This window comes from Trichomycterus rosablanca, chromosome 16 (genome assembly GCF_030014385.1).
Source record: "Trichomycterus rosablanca isolate fTriRos1 chromosome 16, fTriRos1.hap1, whole genome shotgun sequence".
In the NCBI taxonomy this organism is placed as follows: Eukaryota; Metazoa; Chordata; class Actinopteri; order Siluriformes; family Trichomycteridae; genus Trichomycterus; species Trichomycterus rosablanca.
Genome location: NC_086003.1, coordinates 26,999,960 through 27,025,954, shown reverse-complemented (window position 1 = coordinate 27,025,954; position 25,995 = coordinate 26,999,960). Strand labels below are relative to the sequence as shown.

Sequence of the window (25,995 nt, the reverse complement as noted above, 5' to 3'; positions counted from 1 at the left end):
CTCAGTGGGCAGCACTGTCGGCTCACTGCAAGAAGGTCCTGGTTTCGATCCCCAGGTGGAGCAGTGTGGGTCCTTTCTGTGTGTGAGTTTGCATGTTCTCTCCGTGTCTGTGTGGGGTGAATTGGAGATACAAAATTGTCCATGACTGTGTTTGACATTAAAGACTTGAACTGATTAATATCATTAAAATCAATATCAGAATCAGCTTTATTCGTATTTTACACACACGAGGAATTAGTTTTCGGCTGTTGTTAGCTCTCTACAATATACAAACAAAACGATATGTAGACAATGTACAAATTTAACCCTAGGCAGAATTTTGCATATATACAGAAAATAGAAAAATAGCATAAGAGCATAAACCCAATTACATCCAGCCGAGCATCTTACATCCATCTGAGGCATCCAAATAGTTTAATTTAACTGCATTCAATCTTAGTCAATTACTAAATTTTTTGAGGGCAGCACGGTGGCTCGGTGGGTAGCACTGTCGCCTCACAGCAAGAAGGTCCTGGGTTCGATCCCCAGGTGGGGCGGTCCGGGTCCTTTCTGTGTGGAGTTTGTATGTTCTGCGTGGGTTTCCTCCGGGAGCTCCGGTTTCCTCCCACAGTCCAAAGACGTGCAAGTGAGGTGAATTGGAGATACTAAATTGTCCATGACTGTGTTCCATATAACCTTGTGAACTGATGAATCTTGTGTAATGAGTAACTACCGTTCCTGTCATGAATGTAACCAAAGTGTAAAACATGACGTTAAAATCCTAATAAACAAACAAACTACATTTTTTTGACAGATTGTCTGCAGATGAAAAACCAACAACACGCTCCAACCGACTCCATCAGGTCCCAAAGGATGGAATACAGAAGACAGAAGGCTGCAATAAATCTTTTACTATGGTAAATGGTGAATATTTAACTAGAACTTTAACATTATTAGGAGTTTCATTATAATTGTGATCCAAATGCTGATATTTCTGCTTGCAGCAAGGTGACAAGAAACCGTGGATACCTGTCAATTCAGCCCTGACAAATAACACAGGGAATCAACAGTATACATCTGCAAAAGACCCGATTCCAGGATCTGTTTTACCAGAGAAAAGAGCTCATCTTACTGAAATCAAGGAAAACGGTCATTATGAACATCAAAAACAAAGTGCTGAAGACATCAGAACTCCAGAGTCTGTGTGTGGAAGAACTAAAACACATACAAAAAAGGCACAAGACTGGAAGGACCTGGCACAAAAGCTGCTGTTCAGTGAAACCAAAAGCAGCAGCAGCAGAACTAATCTCCAGTCAGAATGTGACCAGGAGACTGAAAACTGTTCACTTTACAAAGGAGTCAGATCCAAAAACAGGCCAAAGGTCAAGTTTAAAGAAAATAACACAGTGACCAGTCCTGAAGGATCTGTGAAAAATACAAAGGATTATATACTGTTCAGTCCAACACGCATGGCAGCTGCCAAGAAAAGTTCTTATGTGCAGCAGCAGAAACAGTCAAACGGCAATCTGTCCATCTCTGTGTTGACTCCTCCAACTGGTCTGGATCTCAGTTCACTCTGCAGCTCACAGCAGGATACAGGTGAAATTTTGCACTATTCATTTCTGTAAAGTTTAAATGTTTAAAGCTACTTTATAGTAGTTTTTCCAAATATAAATATTTTAATCATAGCCTAACTGCTTTTACTCAGAGTGATCGGGCTCGGTGGGTAGCACTCTCGCCTCACAGCAAGAAGGTCCTGGGTTTGATTCCCAGGTGGAGCGGTCTGGGTCCTTTCTGTGTGGAGTTTGTATGTTCTCCCCGTGTCTGAGTGGGTTTCCTCCGGGAGCTCCGGTTTCCTCCCACAGTCCTAAGACGTGCAAGTGAGATGAATTGGAGATACTGAATTGTCCATGACTGTGTTTGACAATGAAAAAAGATTGAACTGATGAATCCTGGGTAACTAGTAACTACCTGTCCTGTCATGAATGTAACCAAAGTGTGTAAAACATGATGTTAAATCCTAATAAATAAATACTCTTAGTGATAATAATCACAAACATCTTGCACTTAATTTTTTTTCCTACTAAACAGTGCACAGCATCCACATGGCAGTTCCTGCAGAGCAGACAGATAAGCTACTGCTCTCTAGCTGGGGTTTGCCCAAACCTGTGCTAGAGAAGTACCAGAGTTTGGGGGTGAAGCAGATGTTTGAGTGGCAGGCTGAGTGTCTCACCTTGGGGAAGGTGTTGGAGGGAAAGAATCTGGTGTACTCAGGTAAACCTTATTATTAATGGGAGCCTTTAACAGAATGCAAGAGTAGAGCAAAGCAACCTGAATGTTTTTGTTTTTTTGTCAGTGTTATTTTAATATGGTTAGTGTGGAAAGTAAAAGCAAAAATGGTGGAGAAACAAAGTTAAAAATTGGTGAGGTGGGTGGGTGCATCTTTACTGTGTCAATGCTATAAATTATAATTATATAAATTATTATATATAAATCAGAAAAAGGTTGCATTCCACCACACCTGAGAGCATCCAGGGTTTGGACATTGAGATGGTGAAGGAGTACAAATAACTACTGGGTGTTCACCTCAGTAACAAACTGGACTGGTCTAGCAACTCGGATGCTCTATATAGAAAGGGCCAAAGTTGCCTCCACCTACTGAGCAGACTGAGGTCCTTTGGAGTGTGCCGACCACTGCTTAGATCCTTTTATGACACAGTGGTGTGCTGGGGAGGTGCAATCTCAGAGAGAAACAGGAAAAGACTGAACAAGCTGATCAAGAAAGCGAGCTCTGTCCTGAACTGTCCTCTCGAACCTTTAGAGGAGGTAGGAGAAAAGAGGATGATAGCCAAGCTGTCATCCGTCCCTGACAACACCGCACATCCACTACACGAGTCTGTAGGAGACCTAACAAGCTCCTTCAGCACCAGACTCCTCCACCCCCTGTGTAAGAAGGCGCGCTACCGCAGCCATCAGGGCTTTTAATAATAATATGTAATATGTGATACAGCATGTCTCTCATAACTACACTTACACATCTATGGTGCAATACAAAAAGTGCAATATGTAATATATTACAATAAGTGCAGTTGTAGCCTAGTGGTTGAGGTACTGGACTAGTAATCAAAAGGTCGCTGGTTCAAGCCTCACCACTGCCAGGTTGCCACTGTTGGACCCTTGAGCAAGGCCCTTAACCCTCAATTGCTTAGACAATATGCTGTCACAGTACTGTAAGTCGCTTTGGATAAAAGTGTCTGCTAAATGCCGAAAATGTAAATAAGTGCATTATGTAACATATTCTTCATATTTTTAATGTATATATTATATTATAATTATATATATATTTAAATCTGTGAATAACAACACACTATGTGTGCTTTCATTCTGCTGTAACAAGTTAATTAAGTCTTATTTTATAAATTAGTGCTACTTTAGCATGAATGGAAATTCCTATTTTCAGTTTTAAAAAGTTGTTTTTTCTTTCAGCCCCAACCAGTGCTGGGAAAACACTGGTTTCAGAGTTATTAATATTGAAAAGAGTGCTGGAAACCAGACGTAAGGCCATATTCATTCTCCCGTTTGTGTCTGTGGCGAGAGAGAAGATGTTTTATCTGCAGGTGGGTTTACTTTTTTTCACACTTTTAAATAGTATTGTGTTTTAAATATTTACTGTATTTACCGGTAACATCTATGTGAATCAAAACTTGAGCAGCTGATCATCTTAATTTTGTGTACAGAATGTTTTCCAAGAGGCCGGGGTCCGAGTTGAAGGATATATGGGAAGCACATCAGCAGCTGGTGGCTTCTCCTCACTGGATGTAGCTGTGTGTACAATCGAGAAAGCCAATGGACTCATCAACAGGCTTATTGAGGAGGACAAAATGGATTTGCTAGGTCAAAGAATATTAATATGGTTCTACAGGGTGTCCCTAAAGTCTGGACACAGGAAATATCACTAACTATATGTTTACTAAAACACGCACACATACGTGTTGCATCACAAATAGTGGAAAACACATTGAAGATGTTACTGATTAATATTCTAATGAAATAAAATGTTGAAAAATGTATTAAAATTTATTCAAAATATGCATTTTGCCTATGTGTCCAGACTTTAGGGACACCCTGTATTTTTTATCCAAAAAGTGTTGATTAGCTTTGTGTCAGTGCTTAATGTTTCTTTTTATAATGCATCTACAGGGATTGTTGTGGTGGACGAGCTTCACATGCTGGGCGATTCAGGTCGTGGATATTTGTTGGAGCTCCTGCTGACTAAAATCCAGTACATTGCAAAGAAAGCAGCAGAAAAGTACGTCACCAAAATGCCATAGTTTACAGCTAATAAGTACCTATTCTGCTCATACAGACCTGTAGGGCTACCTATGAGGTAAAAAAAACCAAAAACAAAGCCTTAAGACTAAGATTTAATGAAGCTAGGAGTTATCAAAGGTTAATTCAACCAAAACCTTTTCTGTAATAGAAACCCAAATACATATTTCTTCGTCTCCTCCTTAAACAGGTTTGTGCCAGTTAGCCGTTAACACCACCCATGCCAAACTGTAATCCTCTTCCCCTCGTAGGTGCTCTGATAACAGCTCCAACACTGGTGTACAGATTGTAGGGATGAGCGCTACATTGCCAAACCTGGAGCTCCTTGCCCGCTGGCTAAACGCTGAGCTCTACCATACAGATTACCGACCTGTGCCCCTGATGGAGTGGGTCAAGATCGGTTCTAAAATATACGATGGGGCCATGAATCTGGTCAGGCCATTCACACCCGCTCTTCCAGTTAAGGTCAGGATTCAGCACGGCACTCCAACAATCAGTTTCTGACATGAACTGCTGTCGACATTCAGTATTTGGTCCGTACTGTGTTTTGTTTTCAGGGGGATGATGACCACATAGTGAGCCTCTGCTTTGAAACTGTGCAGGATGGTCACTCTGCTCTGCTTTTCTGCCCCTCCAAGAACTGGTGTGAGAAGCTTGCGGACAGTATCGCCAGGGAGTTTTACAACCTGTATCATCAAGGTGTGTTCACTGACCTGCCTATATCTAATTAAAATGGGACTGTATTGGTGTTTAAGTCATTCTTTTGGTTTCTCGAAATAATTCATTAAATACCTGCATCACATATTACAGGAACATCTTTTTATCTAATCAGTTTGAATGCATTTAAATCAAATTAATTTTAACCCTTTAGAATAGAACTCAAACACATACAGGTGTACAGTACAGTGAAATTGTTTCTTCGCATATCCTAGCTTGTTTGGAAACTGGTGTCAAAACGCCGGGTCAGCAATTGTACAGTGCCTTTGGAGCAGAGAGGGTTAAAGGCCTTGCTCAATGGCCCAACAGTGGCTGCATGGCAGAGCCGGGATTCAAACTCTCAACCTTTCAGTCAATAGCCCAAAGCCCTACTCACCAGGCTACCACTGTCCCTTTAATGGTCTGCTTAACCTTTCGAGCTTCCTTTGAGACTAAATACTTGTCTAAAAATAAGTTGTATTTAAATAATCTTGTTTGGGCCGTATCTAATCCTTAGTTGATGTGTTAAACTCAAAAATATTAGATGGTTTTAAGAAAACAGCTTTTCTAACCTTCATGTCAACTTGAATCTGCAGCTGAAAAATCATCCATGAAAGTTGCATCATTTTTGTGATTATCTCAACTGTTTGGTAGAAGCTCATTGTGCACTAGTACAAAATATTAATCGGTCGTTGTTGGTATAGTCCTAAGAAACTAAGAAAAGCAAAGAAACATTATTTTCTTGTTGAGACCATTACAGGGTTCATGAAAAATGGCCAAACATGCCAGGTAGTATGACTGCCTGGTGAAGTTTGGATCATTTAATTAAAAGTTTGGACAATTTAACTGCTGAAGGATTCTTTTTTTATTAGAGAAACAGTCAGGATCTGCAGTGCAGTCTGTATCTCTGAATCCAGAGGGTCTGCAGGATGTGGTGGCTCAGCTCAAGCGTGCTCCTGCAGGACTGGATGAGATTCTCAAGCGCACTGTTCCGTGGGGAGTAGGCTTCCACCATGCAGGTACCTTATACAAGGGATCTTCAAAAGGTTTCTGCACTTTTATATTTTGATTATAAGCGGTGAGGGTGGGAGGAGGAGTAATCGGTCATGTCTAAGAGACTGAGAGACGCTTACAGTCTGGATTTAGCTCCATCTGATTTCCACCTTTTTGGAGGCTCACAGAAGCTTTAAGGGGAAGAAGATTTTCATGTGATGATGATGAAGTGAAAGCAGCGGCACAACCAAAATATTTTTTGCGGACGGCATTAAAAAGTTGGTACGGCGCTGGAAAAATGCATCAGAAGGTGACGGTGTAGAAAAGTGACGTCATTTGTTTTTGCTAATTCTTAATAAATAGAGTTTTTAAAAAGTGCGGACACTTTTTGAAGATCCCTCATCTTTTTTTAATTAGAAATAAAGTTTCTTGGTCGCTCAGGTGGCGCAGCGGTAAAAACACATGCTGGAACCAGAGCTGGGATCTCAAATACATCGTATCGAGTCTCAGCTCTGCCTGCCGGCTAGGCTGAGCGGCCACATGAACAATGATCGGCCTGTTGTTCAGATACGGGCGGGATTAAGCCGGATGGGGTCTCTCTCTCATAACTAATGCAATTACGACCTCTGCTGGCTGATTGATGGCGCCTGCACAGAGATGAGAAAAGAGTGCTCTCAGGGTGTGTCTCTCCATACACAACGCTGAGCTGCACTGCACTCATCAAAGTGTAGGTGATAGGATGCATACGGCTGCTGCCCACGTGTCGGAGGGGGCGTGGGTTAGCTTTGTTCTCCTCAATCAATCAGAGCGGGAATCGGCATTGGTGGAGAGGAAGCATGACGCAATCGGGCAATTGGAAGCGCTAAAAGGGAGAGAAAGGGGAGAAAATACATAAACAAAATTTTAAAAAAATAAATAAAGTTTCTTGACATTATTTTAATGAGACGGGTTCACACAGTGATCACAAATTCTTAATCCAGGTTTGACGTTTGATGAGCGCGACATCCTGGAAGGTGCGTTTCGTCAGGGCTTTATCAGAGTCCTGGCGGCCACCTCCACTTTGTCTTCGGGTGTAAATCTACCTGCCCGGCGTGTGATCATCAGGACTCCGGTGTTCAACGGTCGCCTGCTGGACATACTGACCTACAAGCAGATGGTGGGACGAGCAGGACGTAAAGGAGTGGACACCATTGGTAAATGCTGCTATGTCTGTATATTAAAGATGATTGACAGTGGTCGTGGGTTGAAGTAATGCTTCTTCTGCATGTCATGTCAGGTGAGAGTGTGCTGGTGTGTAAGGAGGCTGAACGTATGAAAGGTGTGAGTCTCATCCAGGGATCGTTAAAGCCAATCAGCAGCTGCCTGGTGAAGCGAGAGGGAGAAGGTGTCACTACTAGCATGCTCCGTGCCATCCTGGAGGTTATAATCACAATTACAGCTGTTATCAGTGCAGTATTTACAGTATACATTTATGTATATGGGGTGGTGGGCTAGCATAGTAGATCCCTGTGCCACCCAAATGCCTCGATTAATACCCGACTAGTGCAAATATTAACAACAATAGTGTTGTTAGTTCATGTAAATTGTGCTTGTTACCACAAATTACCCCAATTTTTGTGTCATTATTTATGATTTTAGGGCAATTTAAAGAATTTATTCTGCATTAAATATATACTTCTGTCTTTGACAATTTCAGATCATAGTGGGTGGTGTTGCCAGCACGCCAGAGGAGGTGAGGATCTACGCGTCCTGCACTTTGCTGGCGGCTAGCATGGCATCCGAACAACCCGATGAGCCAGGAGCAGCTCGTAGTCGTGGTGCCATCGAGGCCTGCATGGATTGGCTGATGGACAACGAGTTCATTCAAATCCAAAAGGAAGGAGACGGTAACGAGACAGAAGTTACATCAGATCTTTATATTTCCGTAGGACAGAGTGTAACTGCGCTGTTTCTCATACAGTGGAGAGATACTGCCCCACTCATCTGGGTTCTGCCACGCTGTCGTCGTCTCTGTCTCCACCGGAGGCGCTGGGAATTTTTGCTGATCTACAACGAGCAATGAAAGGATTTGTGCTGGAAAATGATCTGCACATGCTTTACCAGGTAGATAAACTGGTTCTATGCTGTTGTGCTTTAACTATAGAAGTCCATGAGTAAGAAACCATAGTTTTAAATATTTTCTTTTTTTTATTTTTCATCCTGCTTAATTGACAAGTTTGCCTCAAAAACAGTTGCCACTGTCGGGTCCTTGAGCAAAGCCCTCAACTCTCAATTACAGCGGTACCTTAAAACTCAACGTCAATTGGTTCTGGGAGTGGTGTTAAGTTTAAAAGGCGTTGAGTTTTAAGGTATTTTTTCCCTTAAGTATGTTTAGAAAACCTGTTAATGCGTCCATGGTCCCGTGGAACTGCATATAATTTAGGCTAATGTAAAATAATGGGGTTGTTTTTGACACTTATACACTAAAAATAAAAAACACTGAAATACAATTAAAAACAGTTAAAAATCAATAAAACCTGCACTTTACTTCTTTATTGTTTCCTCATGCTTCTTAATCTTGGAGATGCTTGATCTTGGAATACTGTATTTCGTTCAGTACCGGCGCATTCACATGAGAAGAGGCAAAATAGCCTTTGGCTGCTGTGCCGTTATTTCCTATGGAGTGTGACGTGCACAAAACTTAACGTGACTTATTGTACTAAAAACAGCGAGTGAGGAATTTCATTAGTGGAGGAACTTATGAGCAGTAATAATGAAGAGAAGTTTAGTGCTCCTGTTAAACGATAAGCTTTGTAGACTCTCGGACAAGCTGATTCTCACAGTTTCTCAGAACCCTGACTGTAACACAAGTTTAAAAGTAAAACAGAAAAATCCAGATGAACAGGGTAAATTTGACTGTTATTTTACACAAATGCGGATTCATCTCATATTCGCATGACGTTTCACTGTACCGCTTAAGCTGAGCGCTGAGCAAAGCAGCAGTCGCACACACATCGAGTTCAAGGGTACAAATTTCTCGACGAAGGGCATCGAGTTTCAAAGATTTTGATTTAGGGGATGTTGAGTTACAAGGTACCACTGTACTTGCATTGTATTAAGTCACAGTTGTAAGTTGTTTTAGGGAAAAGTGTTTGCTAAATGCTATAAATGTTTAAAAAATGAAAATGAAGTGCAAATTCTGGGCCCTTATAGTTGCAGATGTCTTTTCAAACAACATCCAACAGGTGGACACTAATTGCAAACTGGAAATCTCTACAACAAACTGAGCGTTCACCGCTATAATTAATCACTCCAAGTCCTCAGGCATTTTGTAAACACAGCACAAATCTTTATTGAATACACACCGGGAGCTTCTACTGCTCCCAAAACGAAACTTAAGTCTATCCCGCATGCGCAGTAGGCACTTAAATAAACAGACACATTTTCCACTCCACATGACACAATAGTCATACTGGTAGTTTAGTGTGATTAATCAATACAAAAATATTGGTATTTATGTAAAATCTAAGGCTGTGGTCTTTCATAATACCTTATTAGGTATGATACCAGTCTAAAGTTTTATGCCAAGCTATATATTTTAGAAAATTATTTAATTTAATGACTAGAATACACCGCAACGTGCAGCTTTATTTATCATTTAAGAAATGCAGTTCTGATTCTTTACCGCCAGATGTCACCACTATTGTTCACCTGTTATTTTCGGTCAGATAGATAGATAGATAGATAGATGGATGGATGGATGGATGGATGGATGGATGGATGGATGGATGGATGGATGGATGGATGGATGGATGGATGGATGGATGGATGGATGGATGGATGGATGGATGGATGGATGGATGGATGGATGGATGGATGGATGGATGGATGGATGGATGGATGGATACTTTATTGATCCCGAAGGAAATTATTGAATTATTGGAAATTGCAGTTCTTCCAGTTTATACGAACTGATAAGCACCGTTAATATTTTGGTTTTAATATAAACATGTTTTTTAGCATTCTGTTGAATTTACAAAATATTTTAACTACTTTTTTATGTAATAGGGTTCGAATATTTAAGTATACTCACACTGTCTCTCTCTCATTGCCTCCCTCTCTCAGTCTCTTTAATTCATTGGTGCTTTATTGGCATGACAAATATTTACACTTACATTGTAAATATTGGAAAAGTAGAACTGCATGTCTTACACTTGCATTGCCAAAACGTTGTAGCCTGGTCCAGTAATCAGACGGTTGCCGGTTCAAGCGTCACCACTGCCAGGTTGCCACTGTTGGGCCCTTGAGCAAGCCCTTAAGCCTCAATTGCTTAGACAGTATACTGTCACTGTACTGTAAGTCACTTTGGATAAAAGCATCTGCTAAATGCTGAAAATGTAAACAAAAGGTAAAATAAAAATAACAGCAATGACATTACTACTACCAACTTCAATGGCGGTTATAACAACAATAATGAAATATACTAATAAATTAACTGCAACTGTCCTCTTACCTGTCATTATGAATAATAATAATAAGAGAAACAATAATAATACCAGTATAATGCTACAAATAATAATAATGATTGTGTGTGTATATCAGTACCTACTGGTATACAGTTTGCTGACCTACGATGCTAGTGCTCCTGGGTTTGATCCTTGGAGTTTGCACGTTCTTCCCGTGTTCGCGTGGGTTTCCTCCTGGTGCTCTGATTTCCTCCCACAGTCCAAAGACATGCAAGTGAGGTGAATTGGAGACACTAATTTGTCCATGACTGTGTTTGATATGACCTTGTAAACTGATGAACCTTGTGTAATGAGTAACTCCGTTCCTGTCATGAATGTAATCAAAAAGTGTGAAAAATCCTAATTAACAAACAAACCACCTCTAATGACAGTAATAACAACTATTATAAAATATTTTAATACATATAACTGCAATCCTATTATCTGTCATCATGAATAATAGTAATTTTTGCACTCAGACATTAATATAATTTTTGATATAATGTCTCTTTGTGTCTCAGATAACACCAGTATACGTTGACTGGACAACAATAGACTGGTACCAGTTTTTCTGCCTGTGGGAACAACTGCCGTCCGCAATGAAACGGGTTGCAGAGATGGTGGGCATCCAGGAGGGATTTCTCGCACGCTCTGTCAGCGGAAAGTTAATCGCCAAGACTGAAAAGCAACACAGGCAGATGGCGATACACAAACGGTAATATTTGAAATATTTATGCTTAGGTTAACATCAGTGTTCATGTTTACTACCACTGTGAGCCTGGCATGAGTCTCTGTGCTGCCAGTTGCCTGTTTAGGCATTCTACAGACACAACCGGCCATGTCTAAGGGAGGAAATGCTGGTTTTGAGTTTTGACTCTTGATGTCATCATACTATTTTATAAACATTTATGTTAAATATCAAGATAGCATAAATTGTATTATATTAATTTCAGAGCCACATTCATGGTATTCTCGGTTGTGTTTTTCTCAACCTGGGCAAACGTGAAGGGAATTGTTAAAAGAAAAACGCAGAATGTAAGAGTCTTATTAATAATGATGCTGTGTTTTGTAGTTTTTTCACAACCCTAGTATTGTTTGATCTGGTCAATGAGGAACCGCTTGGAGTCGTAGCAAAGAAGTACGGGTGCAGTCGAGGGCAGCTGCAGTCACTTCAGCAGTCCGCTTCTACCTACGCAGGTTTCTCTACTATATATCTATATTGTGGTGCAAACTCACCTTGGTTTATACTCTAATGTTGTGTTTTTACTGTAATTACCATCATTTTACCTACAGGTATGGTTACGGTCTTCTGTAATCGGCTCGGCTGGCACAACCTGGAGCTGCTCTTGTCGCAGTTTCAAAGTCGGCTCAGTTTTGGCGTGCAGAGAGAGCTGTGTGATCTGGTGAGGATTTCTTTGCTGAACGCTCAGCGAGCACGAGCGCTCTACAAAGCTGGTCTCGTCACCGTGGCAGAGGTGGCCAGGGCGAGCGTTAGCGATGTGGAGAAGGCCCTGCGAAAGGCTATTCCTTTTAAAAGGTATAGTTTTATGATTGACATTTTAATGGGTACTTGCCATAAAGATCTTGCTGTTCAGTTAAATTCAAGAGTTTATACTTGTAAAGGACTTGTAAAGGCTACTGCCTCCTTACGAGCTGCCACTCGTGTGTTATCACTGGGTAGATCAGTGCAGTTAGAGTAGTGAGCTAACTGTCATTGTCCAAACAAAAGCTCACATATTCCAGCCTCACATAGTTGTTAGGGGAGGCAGAAATGCCATGTCGTTTGTTGAACTGCATTTTTGTGTCTGGGCTAAATAATTACTCTCTAAAAAATTTTAACTCTGGGGCACTCGGTTTGCACAGTGGTATGACGCGCTAGCCCACCACCGCTTGGATCTCGAGCTCTCGAGTTTGAATCCTAGCTGTGCTATTAACTCGACAGGCACCCACACAGAAACATGATTGGCTGTGTGTCTGTAGGAGGGAAAGACAGTGGGTGAATTGGTTGGCTGTCGGCGGCTGCATGTGTGTCAGAAGGGGTGTGTGATAGCCGGAGCACTCCTTGCTCAGGGTATGGGTGGTGGCAGCGACGAGAGAGAGAGACGGTCTCCATTTAGAGGGAAAAATGAATAAACAGGTTAAATAAATACAGGATTCAACAAGTTAAAAAGCTCTATTTGGTAACAGTTCTTTAATGTTGTCTTGGTGTATCTGGGCACTCGGTTGGCACAGTGGTATGACGTGCTAGCCCACCGCTTGGATCTTGAGCTTTCGAGTTTGAATCCTATTAAGAGCTATTAACTGGCCGGGCACCTACACAGAAACACGATTGGCTGTGTGTTGGTTGAAGGAGGGGGGCAATGGTCAAAGTGATTGGCTGTCTCCGGCTGCATGTGTGTCGGAAGGGGCACGTGATAGCCACAGCACTCTCCTTGCTCAGGGTATGGGTGGTGGCAGCAACGAGAGAAGCTCCAATTAGAGGGAAAAATTTATAAATAGATTAAATAAATAAAGGATTAAAAATGTTACCACTATTTTAAATAGAAATATCTGCTGTTTACTCTTGTCATGGCAGTTCTAAACAGGCGGTGGATGAGACTGAGGAGGAGGCTCGGGAGCGCAGGAACATGCGCTGTATCTGGGTCAGCGGCAAGAAGGCGCTGACTGAAAGCGAGGCAGCGCAGCAGATCGTGTCCGAGGCCAGGATGCTTCTTCAGCAGGACCTGGCACTTCTTGGCATAGCGTGGAACCCCGACTCCCTCTCGCAAGAGATTAGAAGCGGTTCTGACGAACCAGAGAAGGAAGAAAAGGACTCCGAGTTACAACCTCCAGCGGGTCGACAGTCTGATAGTTTACCTAAGAAAGATGCGACTGAGAGATCGGCAGAGGCTGTAAAAGACGTCACCACATCAGATTCTGGTCCAAATTCGGGAAAGCAAACCGATCTAGTTAAGGAAGCTGCTACGAGTCTGGCGTCAACCAGCAATACAGAAACAGAGCAATCCAACGCATTACGGAAGGTCCTGAAATCTATAAGTGCCAAAGACGACACAACAAAGGTTTCATTAGCATTTCCAGTAAATGCTTTTCAGAAAAAGAACAGAGAAGATTCTGATCTAGAGTGTGAATCTGTCTTACTCAGGAACGGTCATTCTGTAAGTCCCCTAAATAAGCGTAGGAGGATGGAATTAAATGTGATCTCTGTTGATTCTGGAATCAAAGTCAGTGAAGCAAAAGAATCAAACCTCTCAATAGCTGGTAATGAAAAATTAAGCAGTGAGAAAACACCAGACGTGTCCAAACTTCAGTGCTCATCGTCTTTAATACACCTCAATACACAAACATCCTGTTCATCATCTGTTCTGTGTAATCTCGGAGAGAAACCAGTCGTGACTGGTAATCTTTGTTCATCTGGTTATGGGAAAAAGTGCAAAACAAAGTTAAAACATCTAGATCAGAGTGTAGACCTCACACGGGTGGAAACTGAAACTAAAAAGGGGAATTTCAAACACGCAGACAGTCACAACAATGCGACGAGTGGAAGTGAAGTAAGATCATATGAATGTCAGAAGATTTCGGTGAGCTCAAAAGTAAAATCCAGAGTTGCGCCTGATGTCATGTCAAAACCAGGGGAAAAGTGTAACTCTCCAGATTTGTACTCCGGAGATTTAGAAGAATTTGGTGACAGTTTTCAGCTTGATACTCAGACTGAAAAAATGCTTATGCAAGATGACAAGTTACATCATAGCAATGTCAAGATAATCAGTCATGAATTTAAGATTCTCAGTAATAATAAAAACAAAGAAGAAATCTCTCAAGATAGAATCATAGTCTCAGAGAAGTCTGAAAACGCAGAAAAGGAAACGTCAGCCATTCTCAGCAATGCTCTTATCAGCCCAAGTGAAGCTAAATCAAAGTACAATATTTCTCTAACAGATAGTCAGATGGAGAACATTCTCAACTTCACCAATCAAGTGCCTGAGAAAGAATCTGATAACATGCTAATCCAGGTCCAAACAGATAAACCTGACAAACCTGAAAATGTTGTGGATGATCAAACCAGCCCCAACCGGAGCAGCAGTTTTCTGTTCGATAGTCTTTATGACAGCTCCATCTTGGAGGCCTTAGACGTCGAGGCTGGAATGGTCGAACAACCTGAAGAGAAACCTGTGGAAACGTACAGCAGTTCTCACCGACAACAATCTGCTGAGTTAATACGCGATAACAGAGATGAGGTCCTAGCAGAGGATCAGGAGGCATTACAGTGGGGCGAGTCTTCCTTCAACCTTTCTGAGTGGGGAGATTCCTTACTCGTTGGAGAGCACTATCTGGAGAAACGAAACAACAGTTTTAAAGTCTGCGCCGAACCAAAAACAAGCTCGGGCGAAGCCGATGAGCCTCGTTATACAGACGACGTCGTGGCCGAGTTACAAGTATCACAAAGCAATCCACCAAGTTCAGAAGCTTTTCCTGATTCGTCTTTTAATATCAGCCCGGGGATGCAGGACATCTTTGATAAGTGGTCTGGTCAGTTTTCAACCCTTCATGAACCTCCAGTGAACACGCCTGTGGTAGAAAAGATGGATGCAACTGAAGTAAAGCAAGTTCCAATAACTAACAACCAGTTTAACAATGAGAATTCTGAGGTGATCCCGAAAGCCAAGCCAAACTCGGTGAACCATGACCTTATTCCTCCCACTCCTGTATCAGAGCCCGTCACTCCCAGAGTCAAAATGACAACTTCAGCAATACAGTCGCCTATAAATTCCAAGTTTGATAATAGACTGAAATTATCTCCAAGCTTTAGCCCCGAGGCTGATCAGGAACCCTGTTTGGAGCCGAAGGCCACGTCTCCACTGGAAACATCCCTGATTAATGAGGGGTTTTCACTGCAGCTCTCGCAGGATGCTTCTCCCTCTGCCTCCAACCTCGGCAGTCCAGAAACCTTCTCCATTATAGACGTGGCGAGTGATATCAGACTTTTTAAAACGTTTATCAAGGAGTGGAAGACGAAGAAGAGATTTTCTCTGGCTGTTGCATGTGAGAGGAAAGATGGTGCAGTGCAGCCCGAGTCCGCTATAGGAAGCAGATTTAAAAAAGGTGATCGGTCTGTTGAGCATGTATAATTTTGCTTTTTATGGCCATACCAGCATTTTGTCTGAGAAATTGTGTTTATTTTAATGTGTTAATCACAGACCTGGTAAATACTATTAAAGTTTTTACGCAAAACTTGATGTTAAATCCCCCCCCCCCCTTTTAGCAAGGCCCTTAATCTTCTCTGCTCCAAGGGTGCCATACAATGGCTGACCCTGCGCTCTGACTCCAGCTTCCAAACAAGCTGGGATATGCGAAGAAAGAATTTCATTGTACTGTCAACATGTACCTGTATACATGACAAAATAAAGGCATTCTTCTGTTCTATCAACCAACAGCAGACCTGCTTGGTTGTGCCGACCTTTGTGGGTGGTCATCTATATCGCAGCACAGAGGATCCAATACAGACACAATGCCAGATATGCACTGTAGGCCTGACTGAATATTTTTATACAAAAGAGTCAGCATGGTTGGCATTCTTCTGGGAAGCTAATTTAGCCTTATTGTTGTTTGTGTTTAGTCTGCTAGCCCACACGCCACAGATGTTTTAGATAACGGTTGGTAGAAGCTGGAGTACATGTGAACACGTGTGTTTTCTGTTCTGTTTTTAAGCAACCACACCAATGAGGAACAGAAGAAAAGATGGTTTTGTCCTTAAAGGACTTGATGACCTTGTTGTCACTGGCATATCGTTAAGCTGGGGAGGAAAGGATGCTTACTATGTTTCACTGCAACAAGAACTACCAGACACAGGTACTGAATGTACTTGCTTCAAACTCAAGTATTAAGTACATGCTTAACCCTTCAGAACTGACTGGTACTCTCTGACAGGTATAAGTGCCAGCTTAGCACCACCTCCACTTGATGGAAATCTGACCGTTGAAGAGAGGATGAAGGACATTCAGGCATGTTTGGCATCAGGATCAGGTGGCGTGATGGCTGTTTATGACCTCGTTCAGTTGTACAAGACTCTTGTGCTGGCGTGTGGACTTTCTATAAGAGGTGCCTTTGAGGATCCCAAAGTAAGAATTTAAGGAAGTAAATAGAATTTACTGCTGGAACATGGTAAAACTGTCCAAGGTCAAGGAAGTATGACATTGCCAGTGGCTTAACCCTTTAATGGTCTCGCCAAGAAAATAAAGATTAAAAATGATTTCTTTTAATTTCTTCGTTTCTTGAGACTACACCAGCAACAAACAATTTATAACAATTAAGCTTTACGTTGCCATATATGTTAGAAAGCCTGTTTTCTTAAAACCACAGTGTCATCTACCAATATTTTTGAGTTTAACACGTCAACCAAGGAGTAGATACGGCCAAAACAAAATCATTTAAATACAGCTTATTTTTACACAAGTATTTAGACTCAAAGTAAGCTCAATCAAATGGTTAAGGAGGCCATTAAAGGGTTAACAAGAAGCCTTCGCTCGAAAATTAGCATCTTAGAGCTTGACTGAAGTTAGTTTCAGATTACATGGACGAAGAATAGCCTGAGTAGGGGCTTCTTCTGGACTGCGGCTTCCAAGTCCAATGCAATGTAAAACTCACTTGAATGGACCATTTCATGAGATTCAAATCAACTCCAGACCTGTTTCAGTCTAGACGTGTTTAAAAACTTGATCACATTTACCTTTAGGCAGTTGTAGCCTAGTGGTTAAGGTTCTGGACTAGTAATCAGAAGGTTGCTGGTTCAAGCCGCACCACTGCCAGGTTACTGCTGTTGGGCCCCTGAACAAGACCCTTAAACCTCAATTGCTCAGACGCTTTGGATAAAAAGTGTCTGCTAAATGCTGAAAATGTAAATGTACCTGGGTGATCTAAAATTAAAAAAGGTTTTGTATATGTTAGGTAGCATGTTGGCTTTTGGATCCAGGCTCCAAGGAGCGAACTCTTCACAACATGGTGACCAACTTCGCTCCTCAGGATCTGCCCCTGTTGGATGGAATTAGCTCCGGACAGGGTGTGGAGAGTTTGGGAATATATGGAGACCCAAGTCTGTCTGGACGCTACAGAGCAGCCGTAGAATCTGTTCTCATCTTTAGGGTCATGACACAACTCGACGTGCTCTTGGAAAAAGACGGTTTCTCAGGTACTGCAGATCGGTTGTATCTGGTAACGATGACTCTGTTTATATGTTTCCTTTTCCTCTGTGTATGATCGATGATCTTATCTGATGGTTAGATGCGTTCCAGAGAGTGGAGATGCCCACTCAGTACTGCCTGGCTCTGTTGGAGCTGAATGGCATCGGCTTCAGTGTGGCTGAATGTGAAGCTCAGAAGCACGTGATGCAGGCCAAGCTGAGTGACCTGGAATCCCGGGCGTACCAGTTAGCCGGGCACAGCTTCTCGCTGACCAGCCCAGACGATGTCGCTGAGGTCTGATCACTTTAAAAGAATTACAGTTTGTCTTTGATTATGCTTTATTTCTTTTTTTAATGACCAAACTGGATGGCTGTGCTGTCTAAACAATTTTAGGTCCTGTTTCTTGAACTGAAGCTCCCTCCTAATGGAGATTTGAACGGTTTAAAAAATAAAAAGACTCTGGGCTACACAAGGAGAGCAGGAACAAGCGGCCGTGTAAAACTTTCCAAACAGTTCAGCACAACCAAGGTCTGTTCATCAGTTTTGCCCTTTTCCCCTAAGAACTTTAATGATCTGCTATAAAATTAGAACCACCTCCTTGTTTCTACACTCACTGTCCATGTTATCAGCTCCACTTACCATATAGAAGCACTTTGTAGTTCTACAATTACTGACTGTAGTTCATCTGTTTCTCTACATACTTTTTTAACCTGCTTTCACCCTGTTCTTCAATGGTCAGGACCCCCACAGGACCACCACAGAGCAGGTATTATTTGGGTGGTGGATCATGCTCAGCACTGCAGTGACACTGACATGGTGGTGGTGTGTTAGTGTGTGCTGTGCTGGTATGAGTGGATCAGACAGCAGCGCTGCTGGAGTTTTTATATACCGTGTCCACTCACTGTCCACTCTATTAGATGCTCCTATCTAGATGGTCCACCTTGTAGATGTAAAGTCAGAGACGATCGCTCATCTATTGCTGCTGTGTGAGTCGATCATCTTCTAGACCTTCATCAGTGGTCACAGGACTCTGCCCACGGGGTGCTGTTGGCTGGATATTTTTGGTTGGTGGACTATTCTCAGTCCAGCAGTGACAGTAAGGTGTTTAAAAACTAAAAAAGGGGGCTAACAAAGCATGCAGATGGACTACAGTCAGTAATTGTAGAACTACAAAGTGCTTCTATATGGTAAGTGGAGCTGATAAAATGGACAGTGAGTGTAGAAACAAGGAGGTGGTTTTAATGTTATGGCTGATCGGTGTACATTTATATCTTTTCCAGAATCAGAATCAGAATCAGAATACTTTATTGATCCCAGAGGGAAATTGCAGTTTTTTACAGTAGCACCCATTTATGTCAAAATAATAAACACTCTACTCTCTTAAAACAAAGAAAAAAATGTGAAAAATGAATATTGCACATATGAAAAAACTGAACATTGCACATATTAATACTGAATATTGCACGTATGAAAACTGAATATTGCACATATTAATACTGAATATTACACAGATAAACCATAATGTCACACATTAAAAACTAGGTATTTAAAAACTCCAGCAGCGCTGCTGTGTCTGATCCACTCATACCAGCACAACACACACTAACACACCACCACCATGTCAGTGTCACTGCAGTGCTGAGAATCATCCACCACCTAAATAATACCTGCTCTGTGGGGGTCCTGTGTTCCAAATGTGTTGGTGTTTATAATGTTACTTTTCCTCCCACAGGATGTACTGGAAAAGCTCAAACCATTACATCAGTTACCAGGAGTCATTCTGGAGTGGAGAAGGATAACCAATGCCATGACCAAGGTGGTTTTTCCGCTGCAAAGAGAAAAGAGCTGGCACCCTAAACTGGAAATGGACAGAATATACCCTGTCTCACAGTCCCACACTGCGACAGGTGATTTAAATAGATCACCTTTATTTGTCATTTATACATATACAGATGTACAGTACAACAAAATTCTTTCTTTGCATACCCCAGCTTGTTTGGAAACTGGGGTCAGAGCACAGGGTCAGCCATCGTATGGCAAGGGTCTTGCTCAAGGACCCAACAGTGGCTGCATGGCAGAGCTGGGATTCAAACACTCCTTTCAGTTGATAGCCCAAAGCTCTACCCACTAGGCTACCACTGAATCTTAAAATGTACTAAATTTCCAGAATCAGAGCTAGGCTACCTGACACAAAACTGTGTACCTAATGTGGAACTCAGTGCTAAGCTAAATTATGGATTGAATTATGGATATTATGGTACTTTTTTCAGTCTGGAGGGGCTAAAGTGAGCCTCTGCACTGAGAAAGCACCTGAGAAATCAGAGCTCATCCTGAAACTCAGAGGGGAAAATACCAAACTGTTGGATGGGTAAAACAACCCAGAGTCTAATAGCTAAAACTATACAAGTCCTCCAAACTGTCTCTTGTACAGAGCCAAGCACTCCGTTACCAGGCGTAGAAACCTGATCTTACTTTTTTCCTGACAACAGTGAGTGTAATTTGAGAGCACTGCTTCACATTTAGTGTTTTGTTCTCATGAGTAAACTCATCATTCAATATACACCAATCAGGCATAACATTAAAACCACCTCCTTGTTTCTACACTCACTGTCAATTTTTTTGGCTTCACTTACCATATAGAAGCACTTTGTAGTTCTACAATTACTGACTGTAGTCCATCTGATTCTTTGCATGCTTTGTTAGCTCCTTTCATGCTGTTCTTCAATGGTCAGGACCCCCACAGTGCAGGTATTATTTAGGTGGATCACACTGTCACTGCTGGACTGAGAATAGTCCACCAACCAAAAATATCCAGCCAACAGCGCCCCGTGGGCAGCTTCCTGTGACCACTGATGAAGGTCTAGAAGATGACCGACTCAAACAGCAGCAATAGATGAGCGATCGTCTCTGACTTTACATCTATCTACAAGGTGGACCAACTAGGTAGGAGTGTCTAATAGAGTGGACAGTGAGTGGACACAGTGTTTAAAAACTCCAGCAGTGCTGCTGTGTCTGATCCACTCATACCAGCACCATGTCAGTGTCACTGCAGTGCTGAGAATCATCCACCACCTAAATAATACCTGCTCTGTGGTGGTCCTGTGGGGGTCCTGACCATTGAAGAACAGGGTGAAAGCAGGTTAAAAGGTAGAGAAATAGATGGACTACAGTCAGTAATTGTAGAACTGCAAAGTGCTTCTATATGGTAAGTGGAGCTGATAAAATGGACAGAGTGTAGAAACAAGGAGGTGGTTTTAATGTTATGGCTGATCGGTGTAAGTCGTTGTGTTTTACAGTGGTGTTTTTCATTTATTTTTCAGTTCATTCATGTCTCTTTATATTTATATTTGTGTAGGAAGGGTGAGCTTTACTGAACCCAATATCCAGAATGTCCCAAAAGATTTTGAAATCCAGATGCCAACTTCTATAGGAGAGAGCCAGCCCTCACAAAATCACCCAGCTGGTACCTTCAGCAAAACACGGTAGGGCTCTGTGTTCAGCATGAGATTCAATTCATAGTTCAATGTTATTGTTCCACTTTAGCCTTGATTTTATTTCTGTTTCAGGGCTAAAATATCCCGCACTCGTCATCAGCTGGTATCTCTGATCAAGGATTCAGATAAATCACCAGAGAAAGGGATTCCTTTCTCAGTCAGCATGAGGCATGCGTTCGTTCCATTTACAGGTAAGAATGATTTATTAGTATAATATTGTTTTTAATATAAAGAACCTTTGATTTAGCCCACTGTCGTCTTGTTTGATTAGGAGGACTCGTTCTGGCCGCTGATTACTCCCAGCTGGAGCTCCGTGTGCTTGCTCACTTGTCCCGTGATCGAAGACTTCTTCAGGTCCTCAACAGCGGTGAAGACGTTTTCAAAAGCATCGCTGCCGAGTGGAAGATGGTGGATCCTGCAGCAGTCGACGATTGCATGCGACAGCAGGCTAAACAGGTATTAGAACTTTGTAGATTTCTAATATAGATTACAAATGATCGCTGCAGAGATTCAGCTGCATTTAGTTACAGCTGCAAGTTGTTTTTTTTTGCTTTCAGTTGGGGTTAGGGTCAGGACCCCTTTTTCAAAATTTGAGCCTGGTGAATCTTGGCATTGTCATCCTGGAATTTGCCCGTGCCGTCAGGGAAGAAAAAATCCATTGATGGGTTATTCAGTATTCGCTTTGTGAGTTCGCTGAGCTGATTCCTGACCAACTGAAGCCACCTCAGATCATAACACTGCCTCCAGAGGCTAGTATAGTGTAGTATAGTTGGCGCTTTGCATGATGGGTGCATCGTTTCATGCACTTTTTTCCTTTACCTTATTGCTCTGGAATAGGGTAAATCTGGACTCATCAGACCACATTTCCATTGCTCTGGTCGGCGATCGAAACTCTGCCCTCAATCTCTATGTGTGAACTGTTCAACGACTCGATCCGAGCTGCTCGCCGACTGAAGAAATATATCTAGCTTGTCAAATATCCCGACTGGCGATAAGTGCTATGTCGAACAGCCAATGAGAACGCAGGATACGGGGTGAGAGGAAATGCAGGGGAGGAGTGTAAACAGGTGGAACAGGAGCATAATATAGTTTATATCAGAATACATCAGCACACACAAGTTTTACAGTATTTCTGACCTGATCGTTCTCTACAAAACACCAACGCTGCATTGCAAAACATATTTATTAACCTCCAACTCACTATAGAACAATCCATGCTGCTCGCGTTGCCAAATCCACTCAGATTCATTCATTTTTCTCATTGATTTTACGCTGCACATCAGCACACAAACTCTGATCGCTCGCTACTTGTTGACGTGCATTTTTGGACGTGGTATCATTAAACCCCTCGTCACTTCTCACATTGGTTTTCATGAAAAAATGAAGTTTGGGAGACCAGAGAAGCTCGCCTGCGATTCCAGTTAGTGATAGATGGTGTAGTGTGAAACCCCCTATCACAGATCAGTCATGTAGTGTGAAATGCACACCGACTTGAAAGACTCCCGATAACAAGAGATCCAGTCGTGTAGTGTGAACTGTACAGCGACCTGACCACTTGGAAAGTCGTGTAGTGTGAACTTGGCATAACAGAGTGACTGAATAAATGGATGTTGTAGGTCCCCTATTTATGGTGGATTTTCACCTTGACCCCAGTGTTTGTAACAGTTAGGAATAAAGTGGAAAGGGAAATGTTTTCATATCGTATTACATGTAGAACAAAATGGAAACGTGATTTCTAACTGTAAATCAGGTTTTGAGTGGCGTCAGGTGATCGTGTCCTTTTATTCCGACAGATTTGTTATGGAATAATCTACGGTATGGGAGCAAAGTCATTAGGAGAGCAGATGGGTATTGATGAAAATGATGCTGCCTGTTACATCGAAACATTTAAAGCCAGATACTCAGGTAAATCACACACAAGCTTACAAGCGTCCTGTTATGAAAACCATTGTAGTATCTGATTATGAAGATTTTGGTTTTAGGGTTAAAGATTTATCACAGTAAGGTCTGACAATACAGTTAAAAGTATTAGGCGTATATATTGAACCCCCAAGAACGAATGGCCTGATGAAGGCTTGGACAAATGTTGGTAGCAGCCATAAGATGATCACCATGAACACGCCAAGGACTTCATGGTTGGACTTCACAACTCTGGGACACAGTTTTATAGACTGACAAATCAAAACTGGATCCGTCTGGCCACATGGATCAGCGCTTTCTCTGGCACAAGAAAAATACTGTCCTCGCTGTGAAGCATGAATAATGTGATGGTCGGTCATGTGAGGATGTTTTTTCTGCTGTAGGAACTGGCAGTCTTGACCATGTGACTTGCAATATTAATTCAAAAAATACCAAAGCATTCTGAGGGGGAACGTAATGCCCTGTGTAGTGAAATTAAACCTTGGTGATTACCGGACTTTCCAGCAAGACAATGAACCCAAACACACTTCCATTTCAAGGAATCAGTTGAGAAATATTCTGGAGTGGACTTCTCGGTCTTCAGATTTAAAGCTCATAGAAAAGCTATCGAACCACAATCCATTGGGAACGTTTTTGTGAGAAGAATGGGTGAAAATTCCACAGGAGAGGTGTGAGAAGATCGTTAGCACTTAACTTAATAGCTTATTATAGGTCATCACGGTGAAAAGAATGTTCCACCTTGTACTGAAGGTAGGGATTGGACAAGAGTGCACATGAGCAGGTGTGAAGAGAACTAGATGTCGTTATTTAAACTATGTTCTCTTACATGTATCAATATAAATTCTGTCTGAGAGTTACTGAGATTTCTTGTTGCATTTTTATAACTCTTTACACATCATAATATCTTTTATGGTGAGGAGGGTTAAATATTGCCAGTTGCAGGTGTAAATTTCTGACTGTAATAGTGATTTGGTTCTTGTAGTTGGCTGACATGCTAAATCTAAAGGGTTGTTACCGGATTGTATACTGCATACTTGGTAAATTAGTACCAATAACACAAGGTGTGGTGCCCTAATTTTACAAACTGTTGAGATTCCAGAGAAAAACATTTTGTCCTTCTGCTATTACTGTCAGGATTTAAGAGCATTTAAAACATTTTGTAGTTTTAATGAGCTTCGATGTGCAGAAAGGTTCATGAACCTGTTTTATTAATTTCATAGATATTAAAATAAATACACATAATATCCTGCGATTATTTCTTCCTCACAGGCATTCAGGCGTTTCTCCGTGACACAGTGAAGAACTGCAGTAAGAACGGCTTTGTTAAGACGTTACTGGGTAGGAAGAGATTTCTGCCTGGCATCAAGGAATCAAACCTGTACATCAAATCTCATGTAAAAGCTTCTATCATCAATCCTCTCCAGAACGTTCAGAGCTGTAGGAAAGAGGATGAGCTGCTGATCCGTTTTTCTCTCTCCAGGCAGAGCGACAGGCTGTAAATACGACAGTTCAGGGATCTGCTGCAGACATCGTGAAGCTGGCCACTGTTAATATCCAGCGCAGACTGGAGGCAACGTTTCCTGACGTCCCACTGTCACATCAGCATCCACTGGGCAGCACAGGTGAAGTGATTTTAAAACCAGATGTGCACGGCGAAGTTCTCCGCCTGTGCAGTATTAAAATCAGATGTTTTACTAGTCATGGAGCTCCATTAGAACCAGAACTTTTAGTTAATTCAAGATTTGTGTAAATTCTATTCATTTAAATGATCCTCCAGGCCACCCAAGGAAGATGGGGGTCCCTGCTGAGTCTGGTTCCTCTCAAGGTTTCTTCCTGTAATTTTTCCTTGCCACTGTCGCCCTCGGCTTGCTCAACAGGGGTTTTTGGTCTGTTGGTCCTTGACTCTGTAAAGTTGCTTTGAGACAATGTCCATTGTAAAAAGTGCTATACAAATAAAATGGACTTGACTCGAGATTAATTGGTCGTCTTAAAAATACAAATCTTAGTCCAAATTGGTTTCAAAGTTTAAAATATTTCATTTTAAGGTCTGTAAACATACAGGATTCTTGTAGTTTGAGACAATAGGCATGAAATAAAGGTTAAAAATCCAAAGTATGCATTAATGTAGTGTAATCCAAGCCCTAAAGGCCCTTTAAAAGGAGAAAGTTTTTGTCACTCCATCCCGGAATTTAAGGTGGTCAGATGCTGGTCTCCTGGTAGTTCCCAGGTTCAGGCTGAGTACTATGGGCAGTCGATCTTTTACTGTTGCTTCCCCTTCGCTCTGGAACTCTCTTCCTTCCTCTCTACGTTCCACTTCTTCTCTCGTAAAGTGACCTTGGCTTTTGTGAAAGGCACTATACAAGTGTAACTTATTATTATTCATTTATTTCTGTGGTTCCTAACTTCTTCCATTAAATACATGAAGAAACGACACAAGAAGAAAAGGACAGGTGTCAAAGCTGGTCTGTGTGCTAGTGAATTTAGTAACGGAGTTATTTTGAAGTGGCTCAGTTTCCTCGTAATCACTGCTGTAATAGAAATGTAAGTCATTCTGCACTGGTGTGTCTGGCTTTAGGCGTTCTCCATGGTTGCCTGTGCAGGGTGACAGTGGTGGATTTATAGTTGAGGTATTGACCACTGGCCACATCCTTAATCAATCTTAGGTTAAATACGGTCACATTTTTTGGGAAACTATTTATTAGGAAGGCTAATTTTTAAATCACAGACTGAAGAACACAAATTACAAATTATTAAAGGTTCCATTAGGGTGAACATTACAGTCCTTACAGTATTGGTATTTTCTTCACACAGATAGAGGACGGATCAGGCCTCGGTCCAGACCTACTCGAGGAGCTTTCTTCATCCTTCAGCTACATGATGAACTCATCTATGAGGTTGCAGAGGAGGATATCATCCAGGTAGAGT

At 41.8% G+C, this 25,995-nt stretch overlaps 1 protein-coding gene across 1 annotated transcript in view; it reads left to right on the top strand.

Annotated features, from left to right (window-relative positions):
* Positions 1-1,085: 1,085 nt before the first annotated feature.
* polq (polymerase (DNA directed), theta) overlaps positions 1,086-25,995 on the top strand; it is a gene marked incomplete at its 5' end in the record, with an annotated part of 25,297 nt that continues 387 nt past the window's right edge. Inside the window, 29 exons of the mRNA XM_063012173.1 lie at positions 1,086-1,578; positions 2,071-2,253; positions 3,466-3,596; positions 3,717-3,873; positions 4,180-4,288; positions 4,560-4,773; positions 4,866-5,007; positions 5,877-6,023; positions 6,978-7,190; positions 7,274-7,416; positions 7,694-7,883; positions 7,958-8,100; positions 11,003-11,196; positions 11,554-11,678; positions 11,775-12,018; positions 13,057-15,581; positions 16,188-16,328; positions 16,407-16,597; positions 17,424-17,664; positions 17,757-17,950; positions 18,050-18,184; positions 19,389-19,563; positions 21,012-21,138; positions 21,223-21,341; positions 21,422-21,606; positions 22,944-23,055; positions 24,340-24,464; positions 24,551-24,692; positions 25,882-25,988. Of these exons, the coding sequence (XP_062868243.1) occupies positions 1,086-1,578; positions 2,071-2,253; positions 3,466-3,596; positions 3,717-3,873; positions 4,180-4,288; positions 4,560-4,773; positions 4,866-5,007; positions 5,877-6,023; positions 6,978-7,190; positions 7,274-7,416; positions 7,694-7,883; positions 7,958-8,100; positions 11,003-11,196; positions 11,554-11,678; positions 11,775-12,018; positions 13,057-15,581; positions 16,188-16,328; positions 16,407-16,597; positions 17,424-17,664; positions 17,757-17,950; positions 18,050-18,184; positions 19,389-19,563; positions 21,012-21,138; positions 21,223-21,341; positions 21,422-21,606; positions 22,944-23,055; positions 24,340-24,464; positions 24,551-24,692; positions 25,882-25,988 (7,347 nt within the window). The remainder of the gene's footprint in view (positions 1,579-2,070; positions 2,254-3,465; positions 3,597-3,716; positions 3,874-4,179; positions 4,289-4,559; positions 4,774-4,865; positions 5,008-5,876; positions 6,024-6,977; positions 7,191-7,273; positions 7,417-7,693; positions 7,884-7,957; positions 8,101-11,002; positions 11,197-11,553; positions 11,679-11,774; positions 12,019-13,056; positions 15,582-16,187; positions 16,329-16,406; positions 16,598-17,423; positions 17,665-17,756; positions 17,951-18,049; positions 18,185-19,388; positions 19,564-21,011; positions 21,139-21,222; positions 21,342-21,421; positions 21,607-22,943; positions 23,056-24,339; positions 24,465-24,550; positions 24,693-25,881; positions 25,989-25,995) is intronic.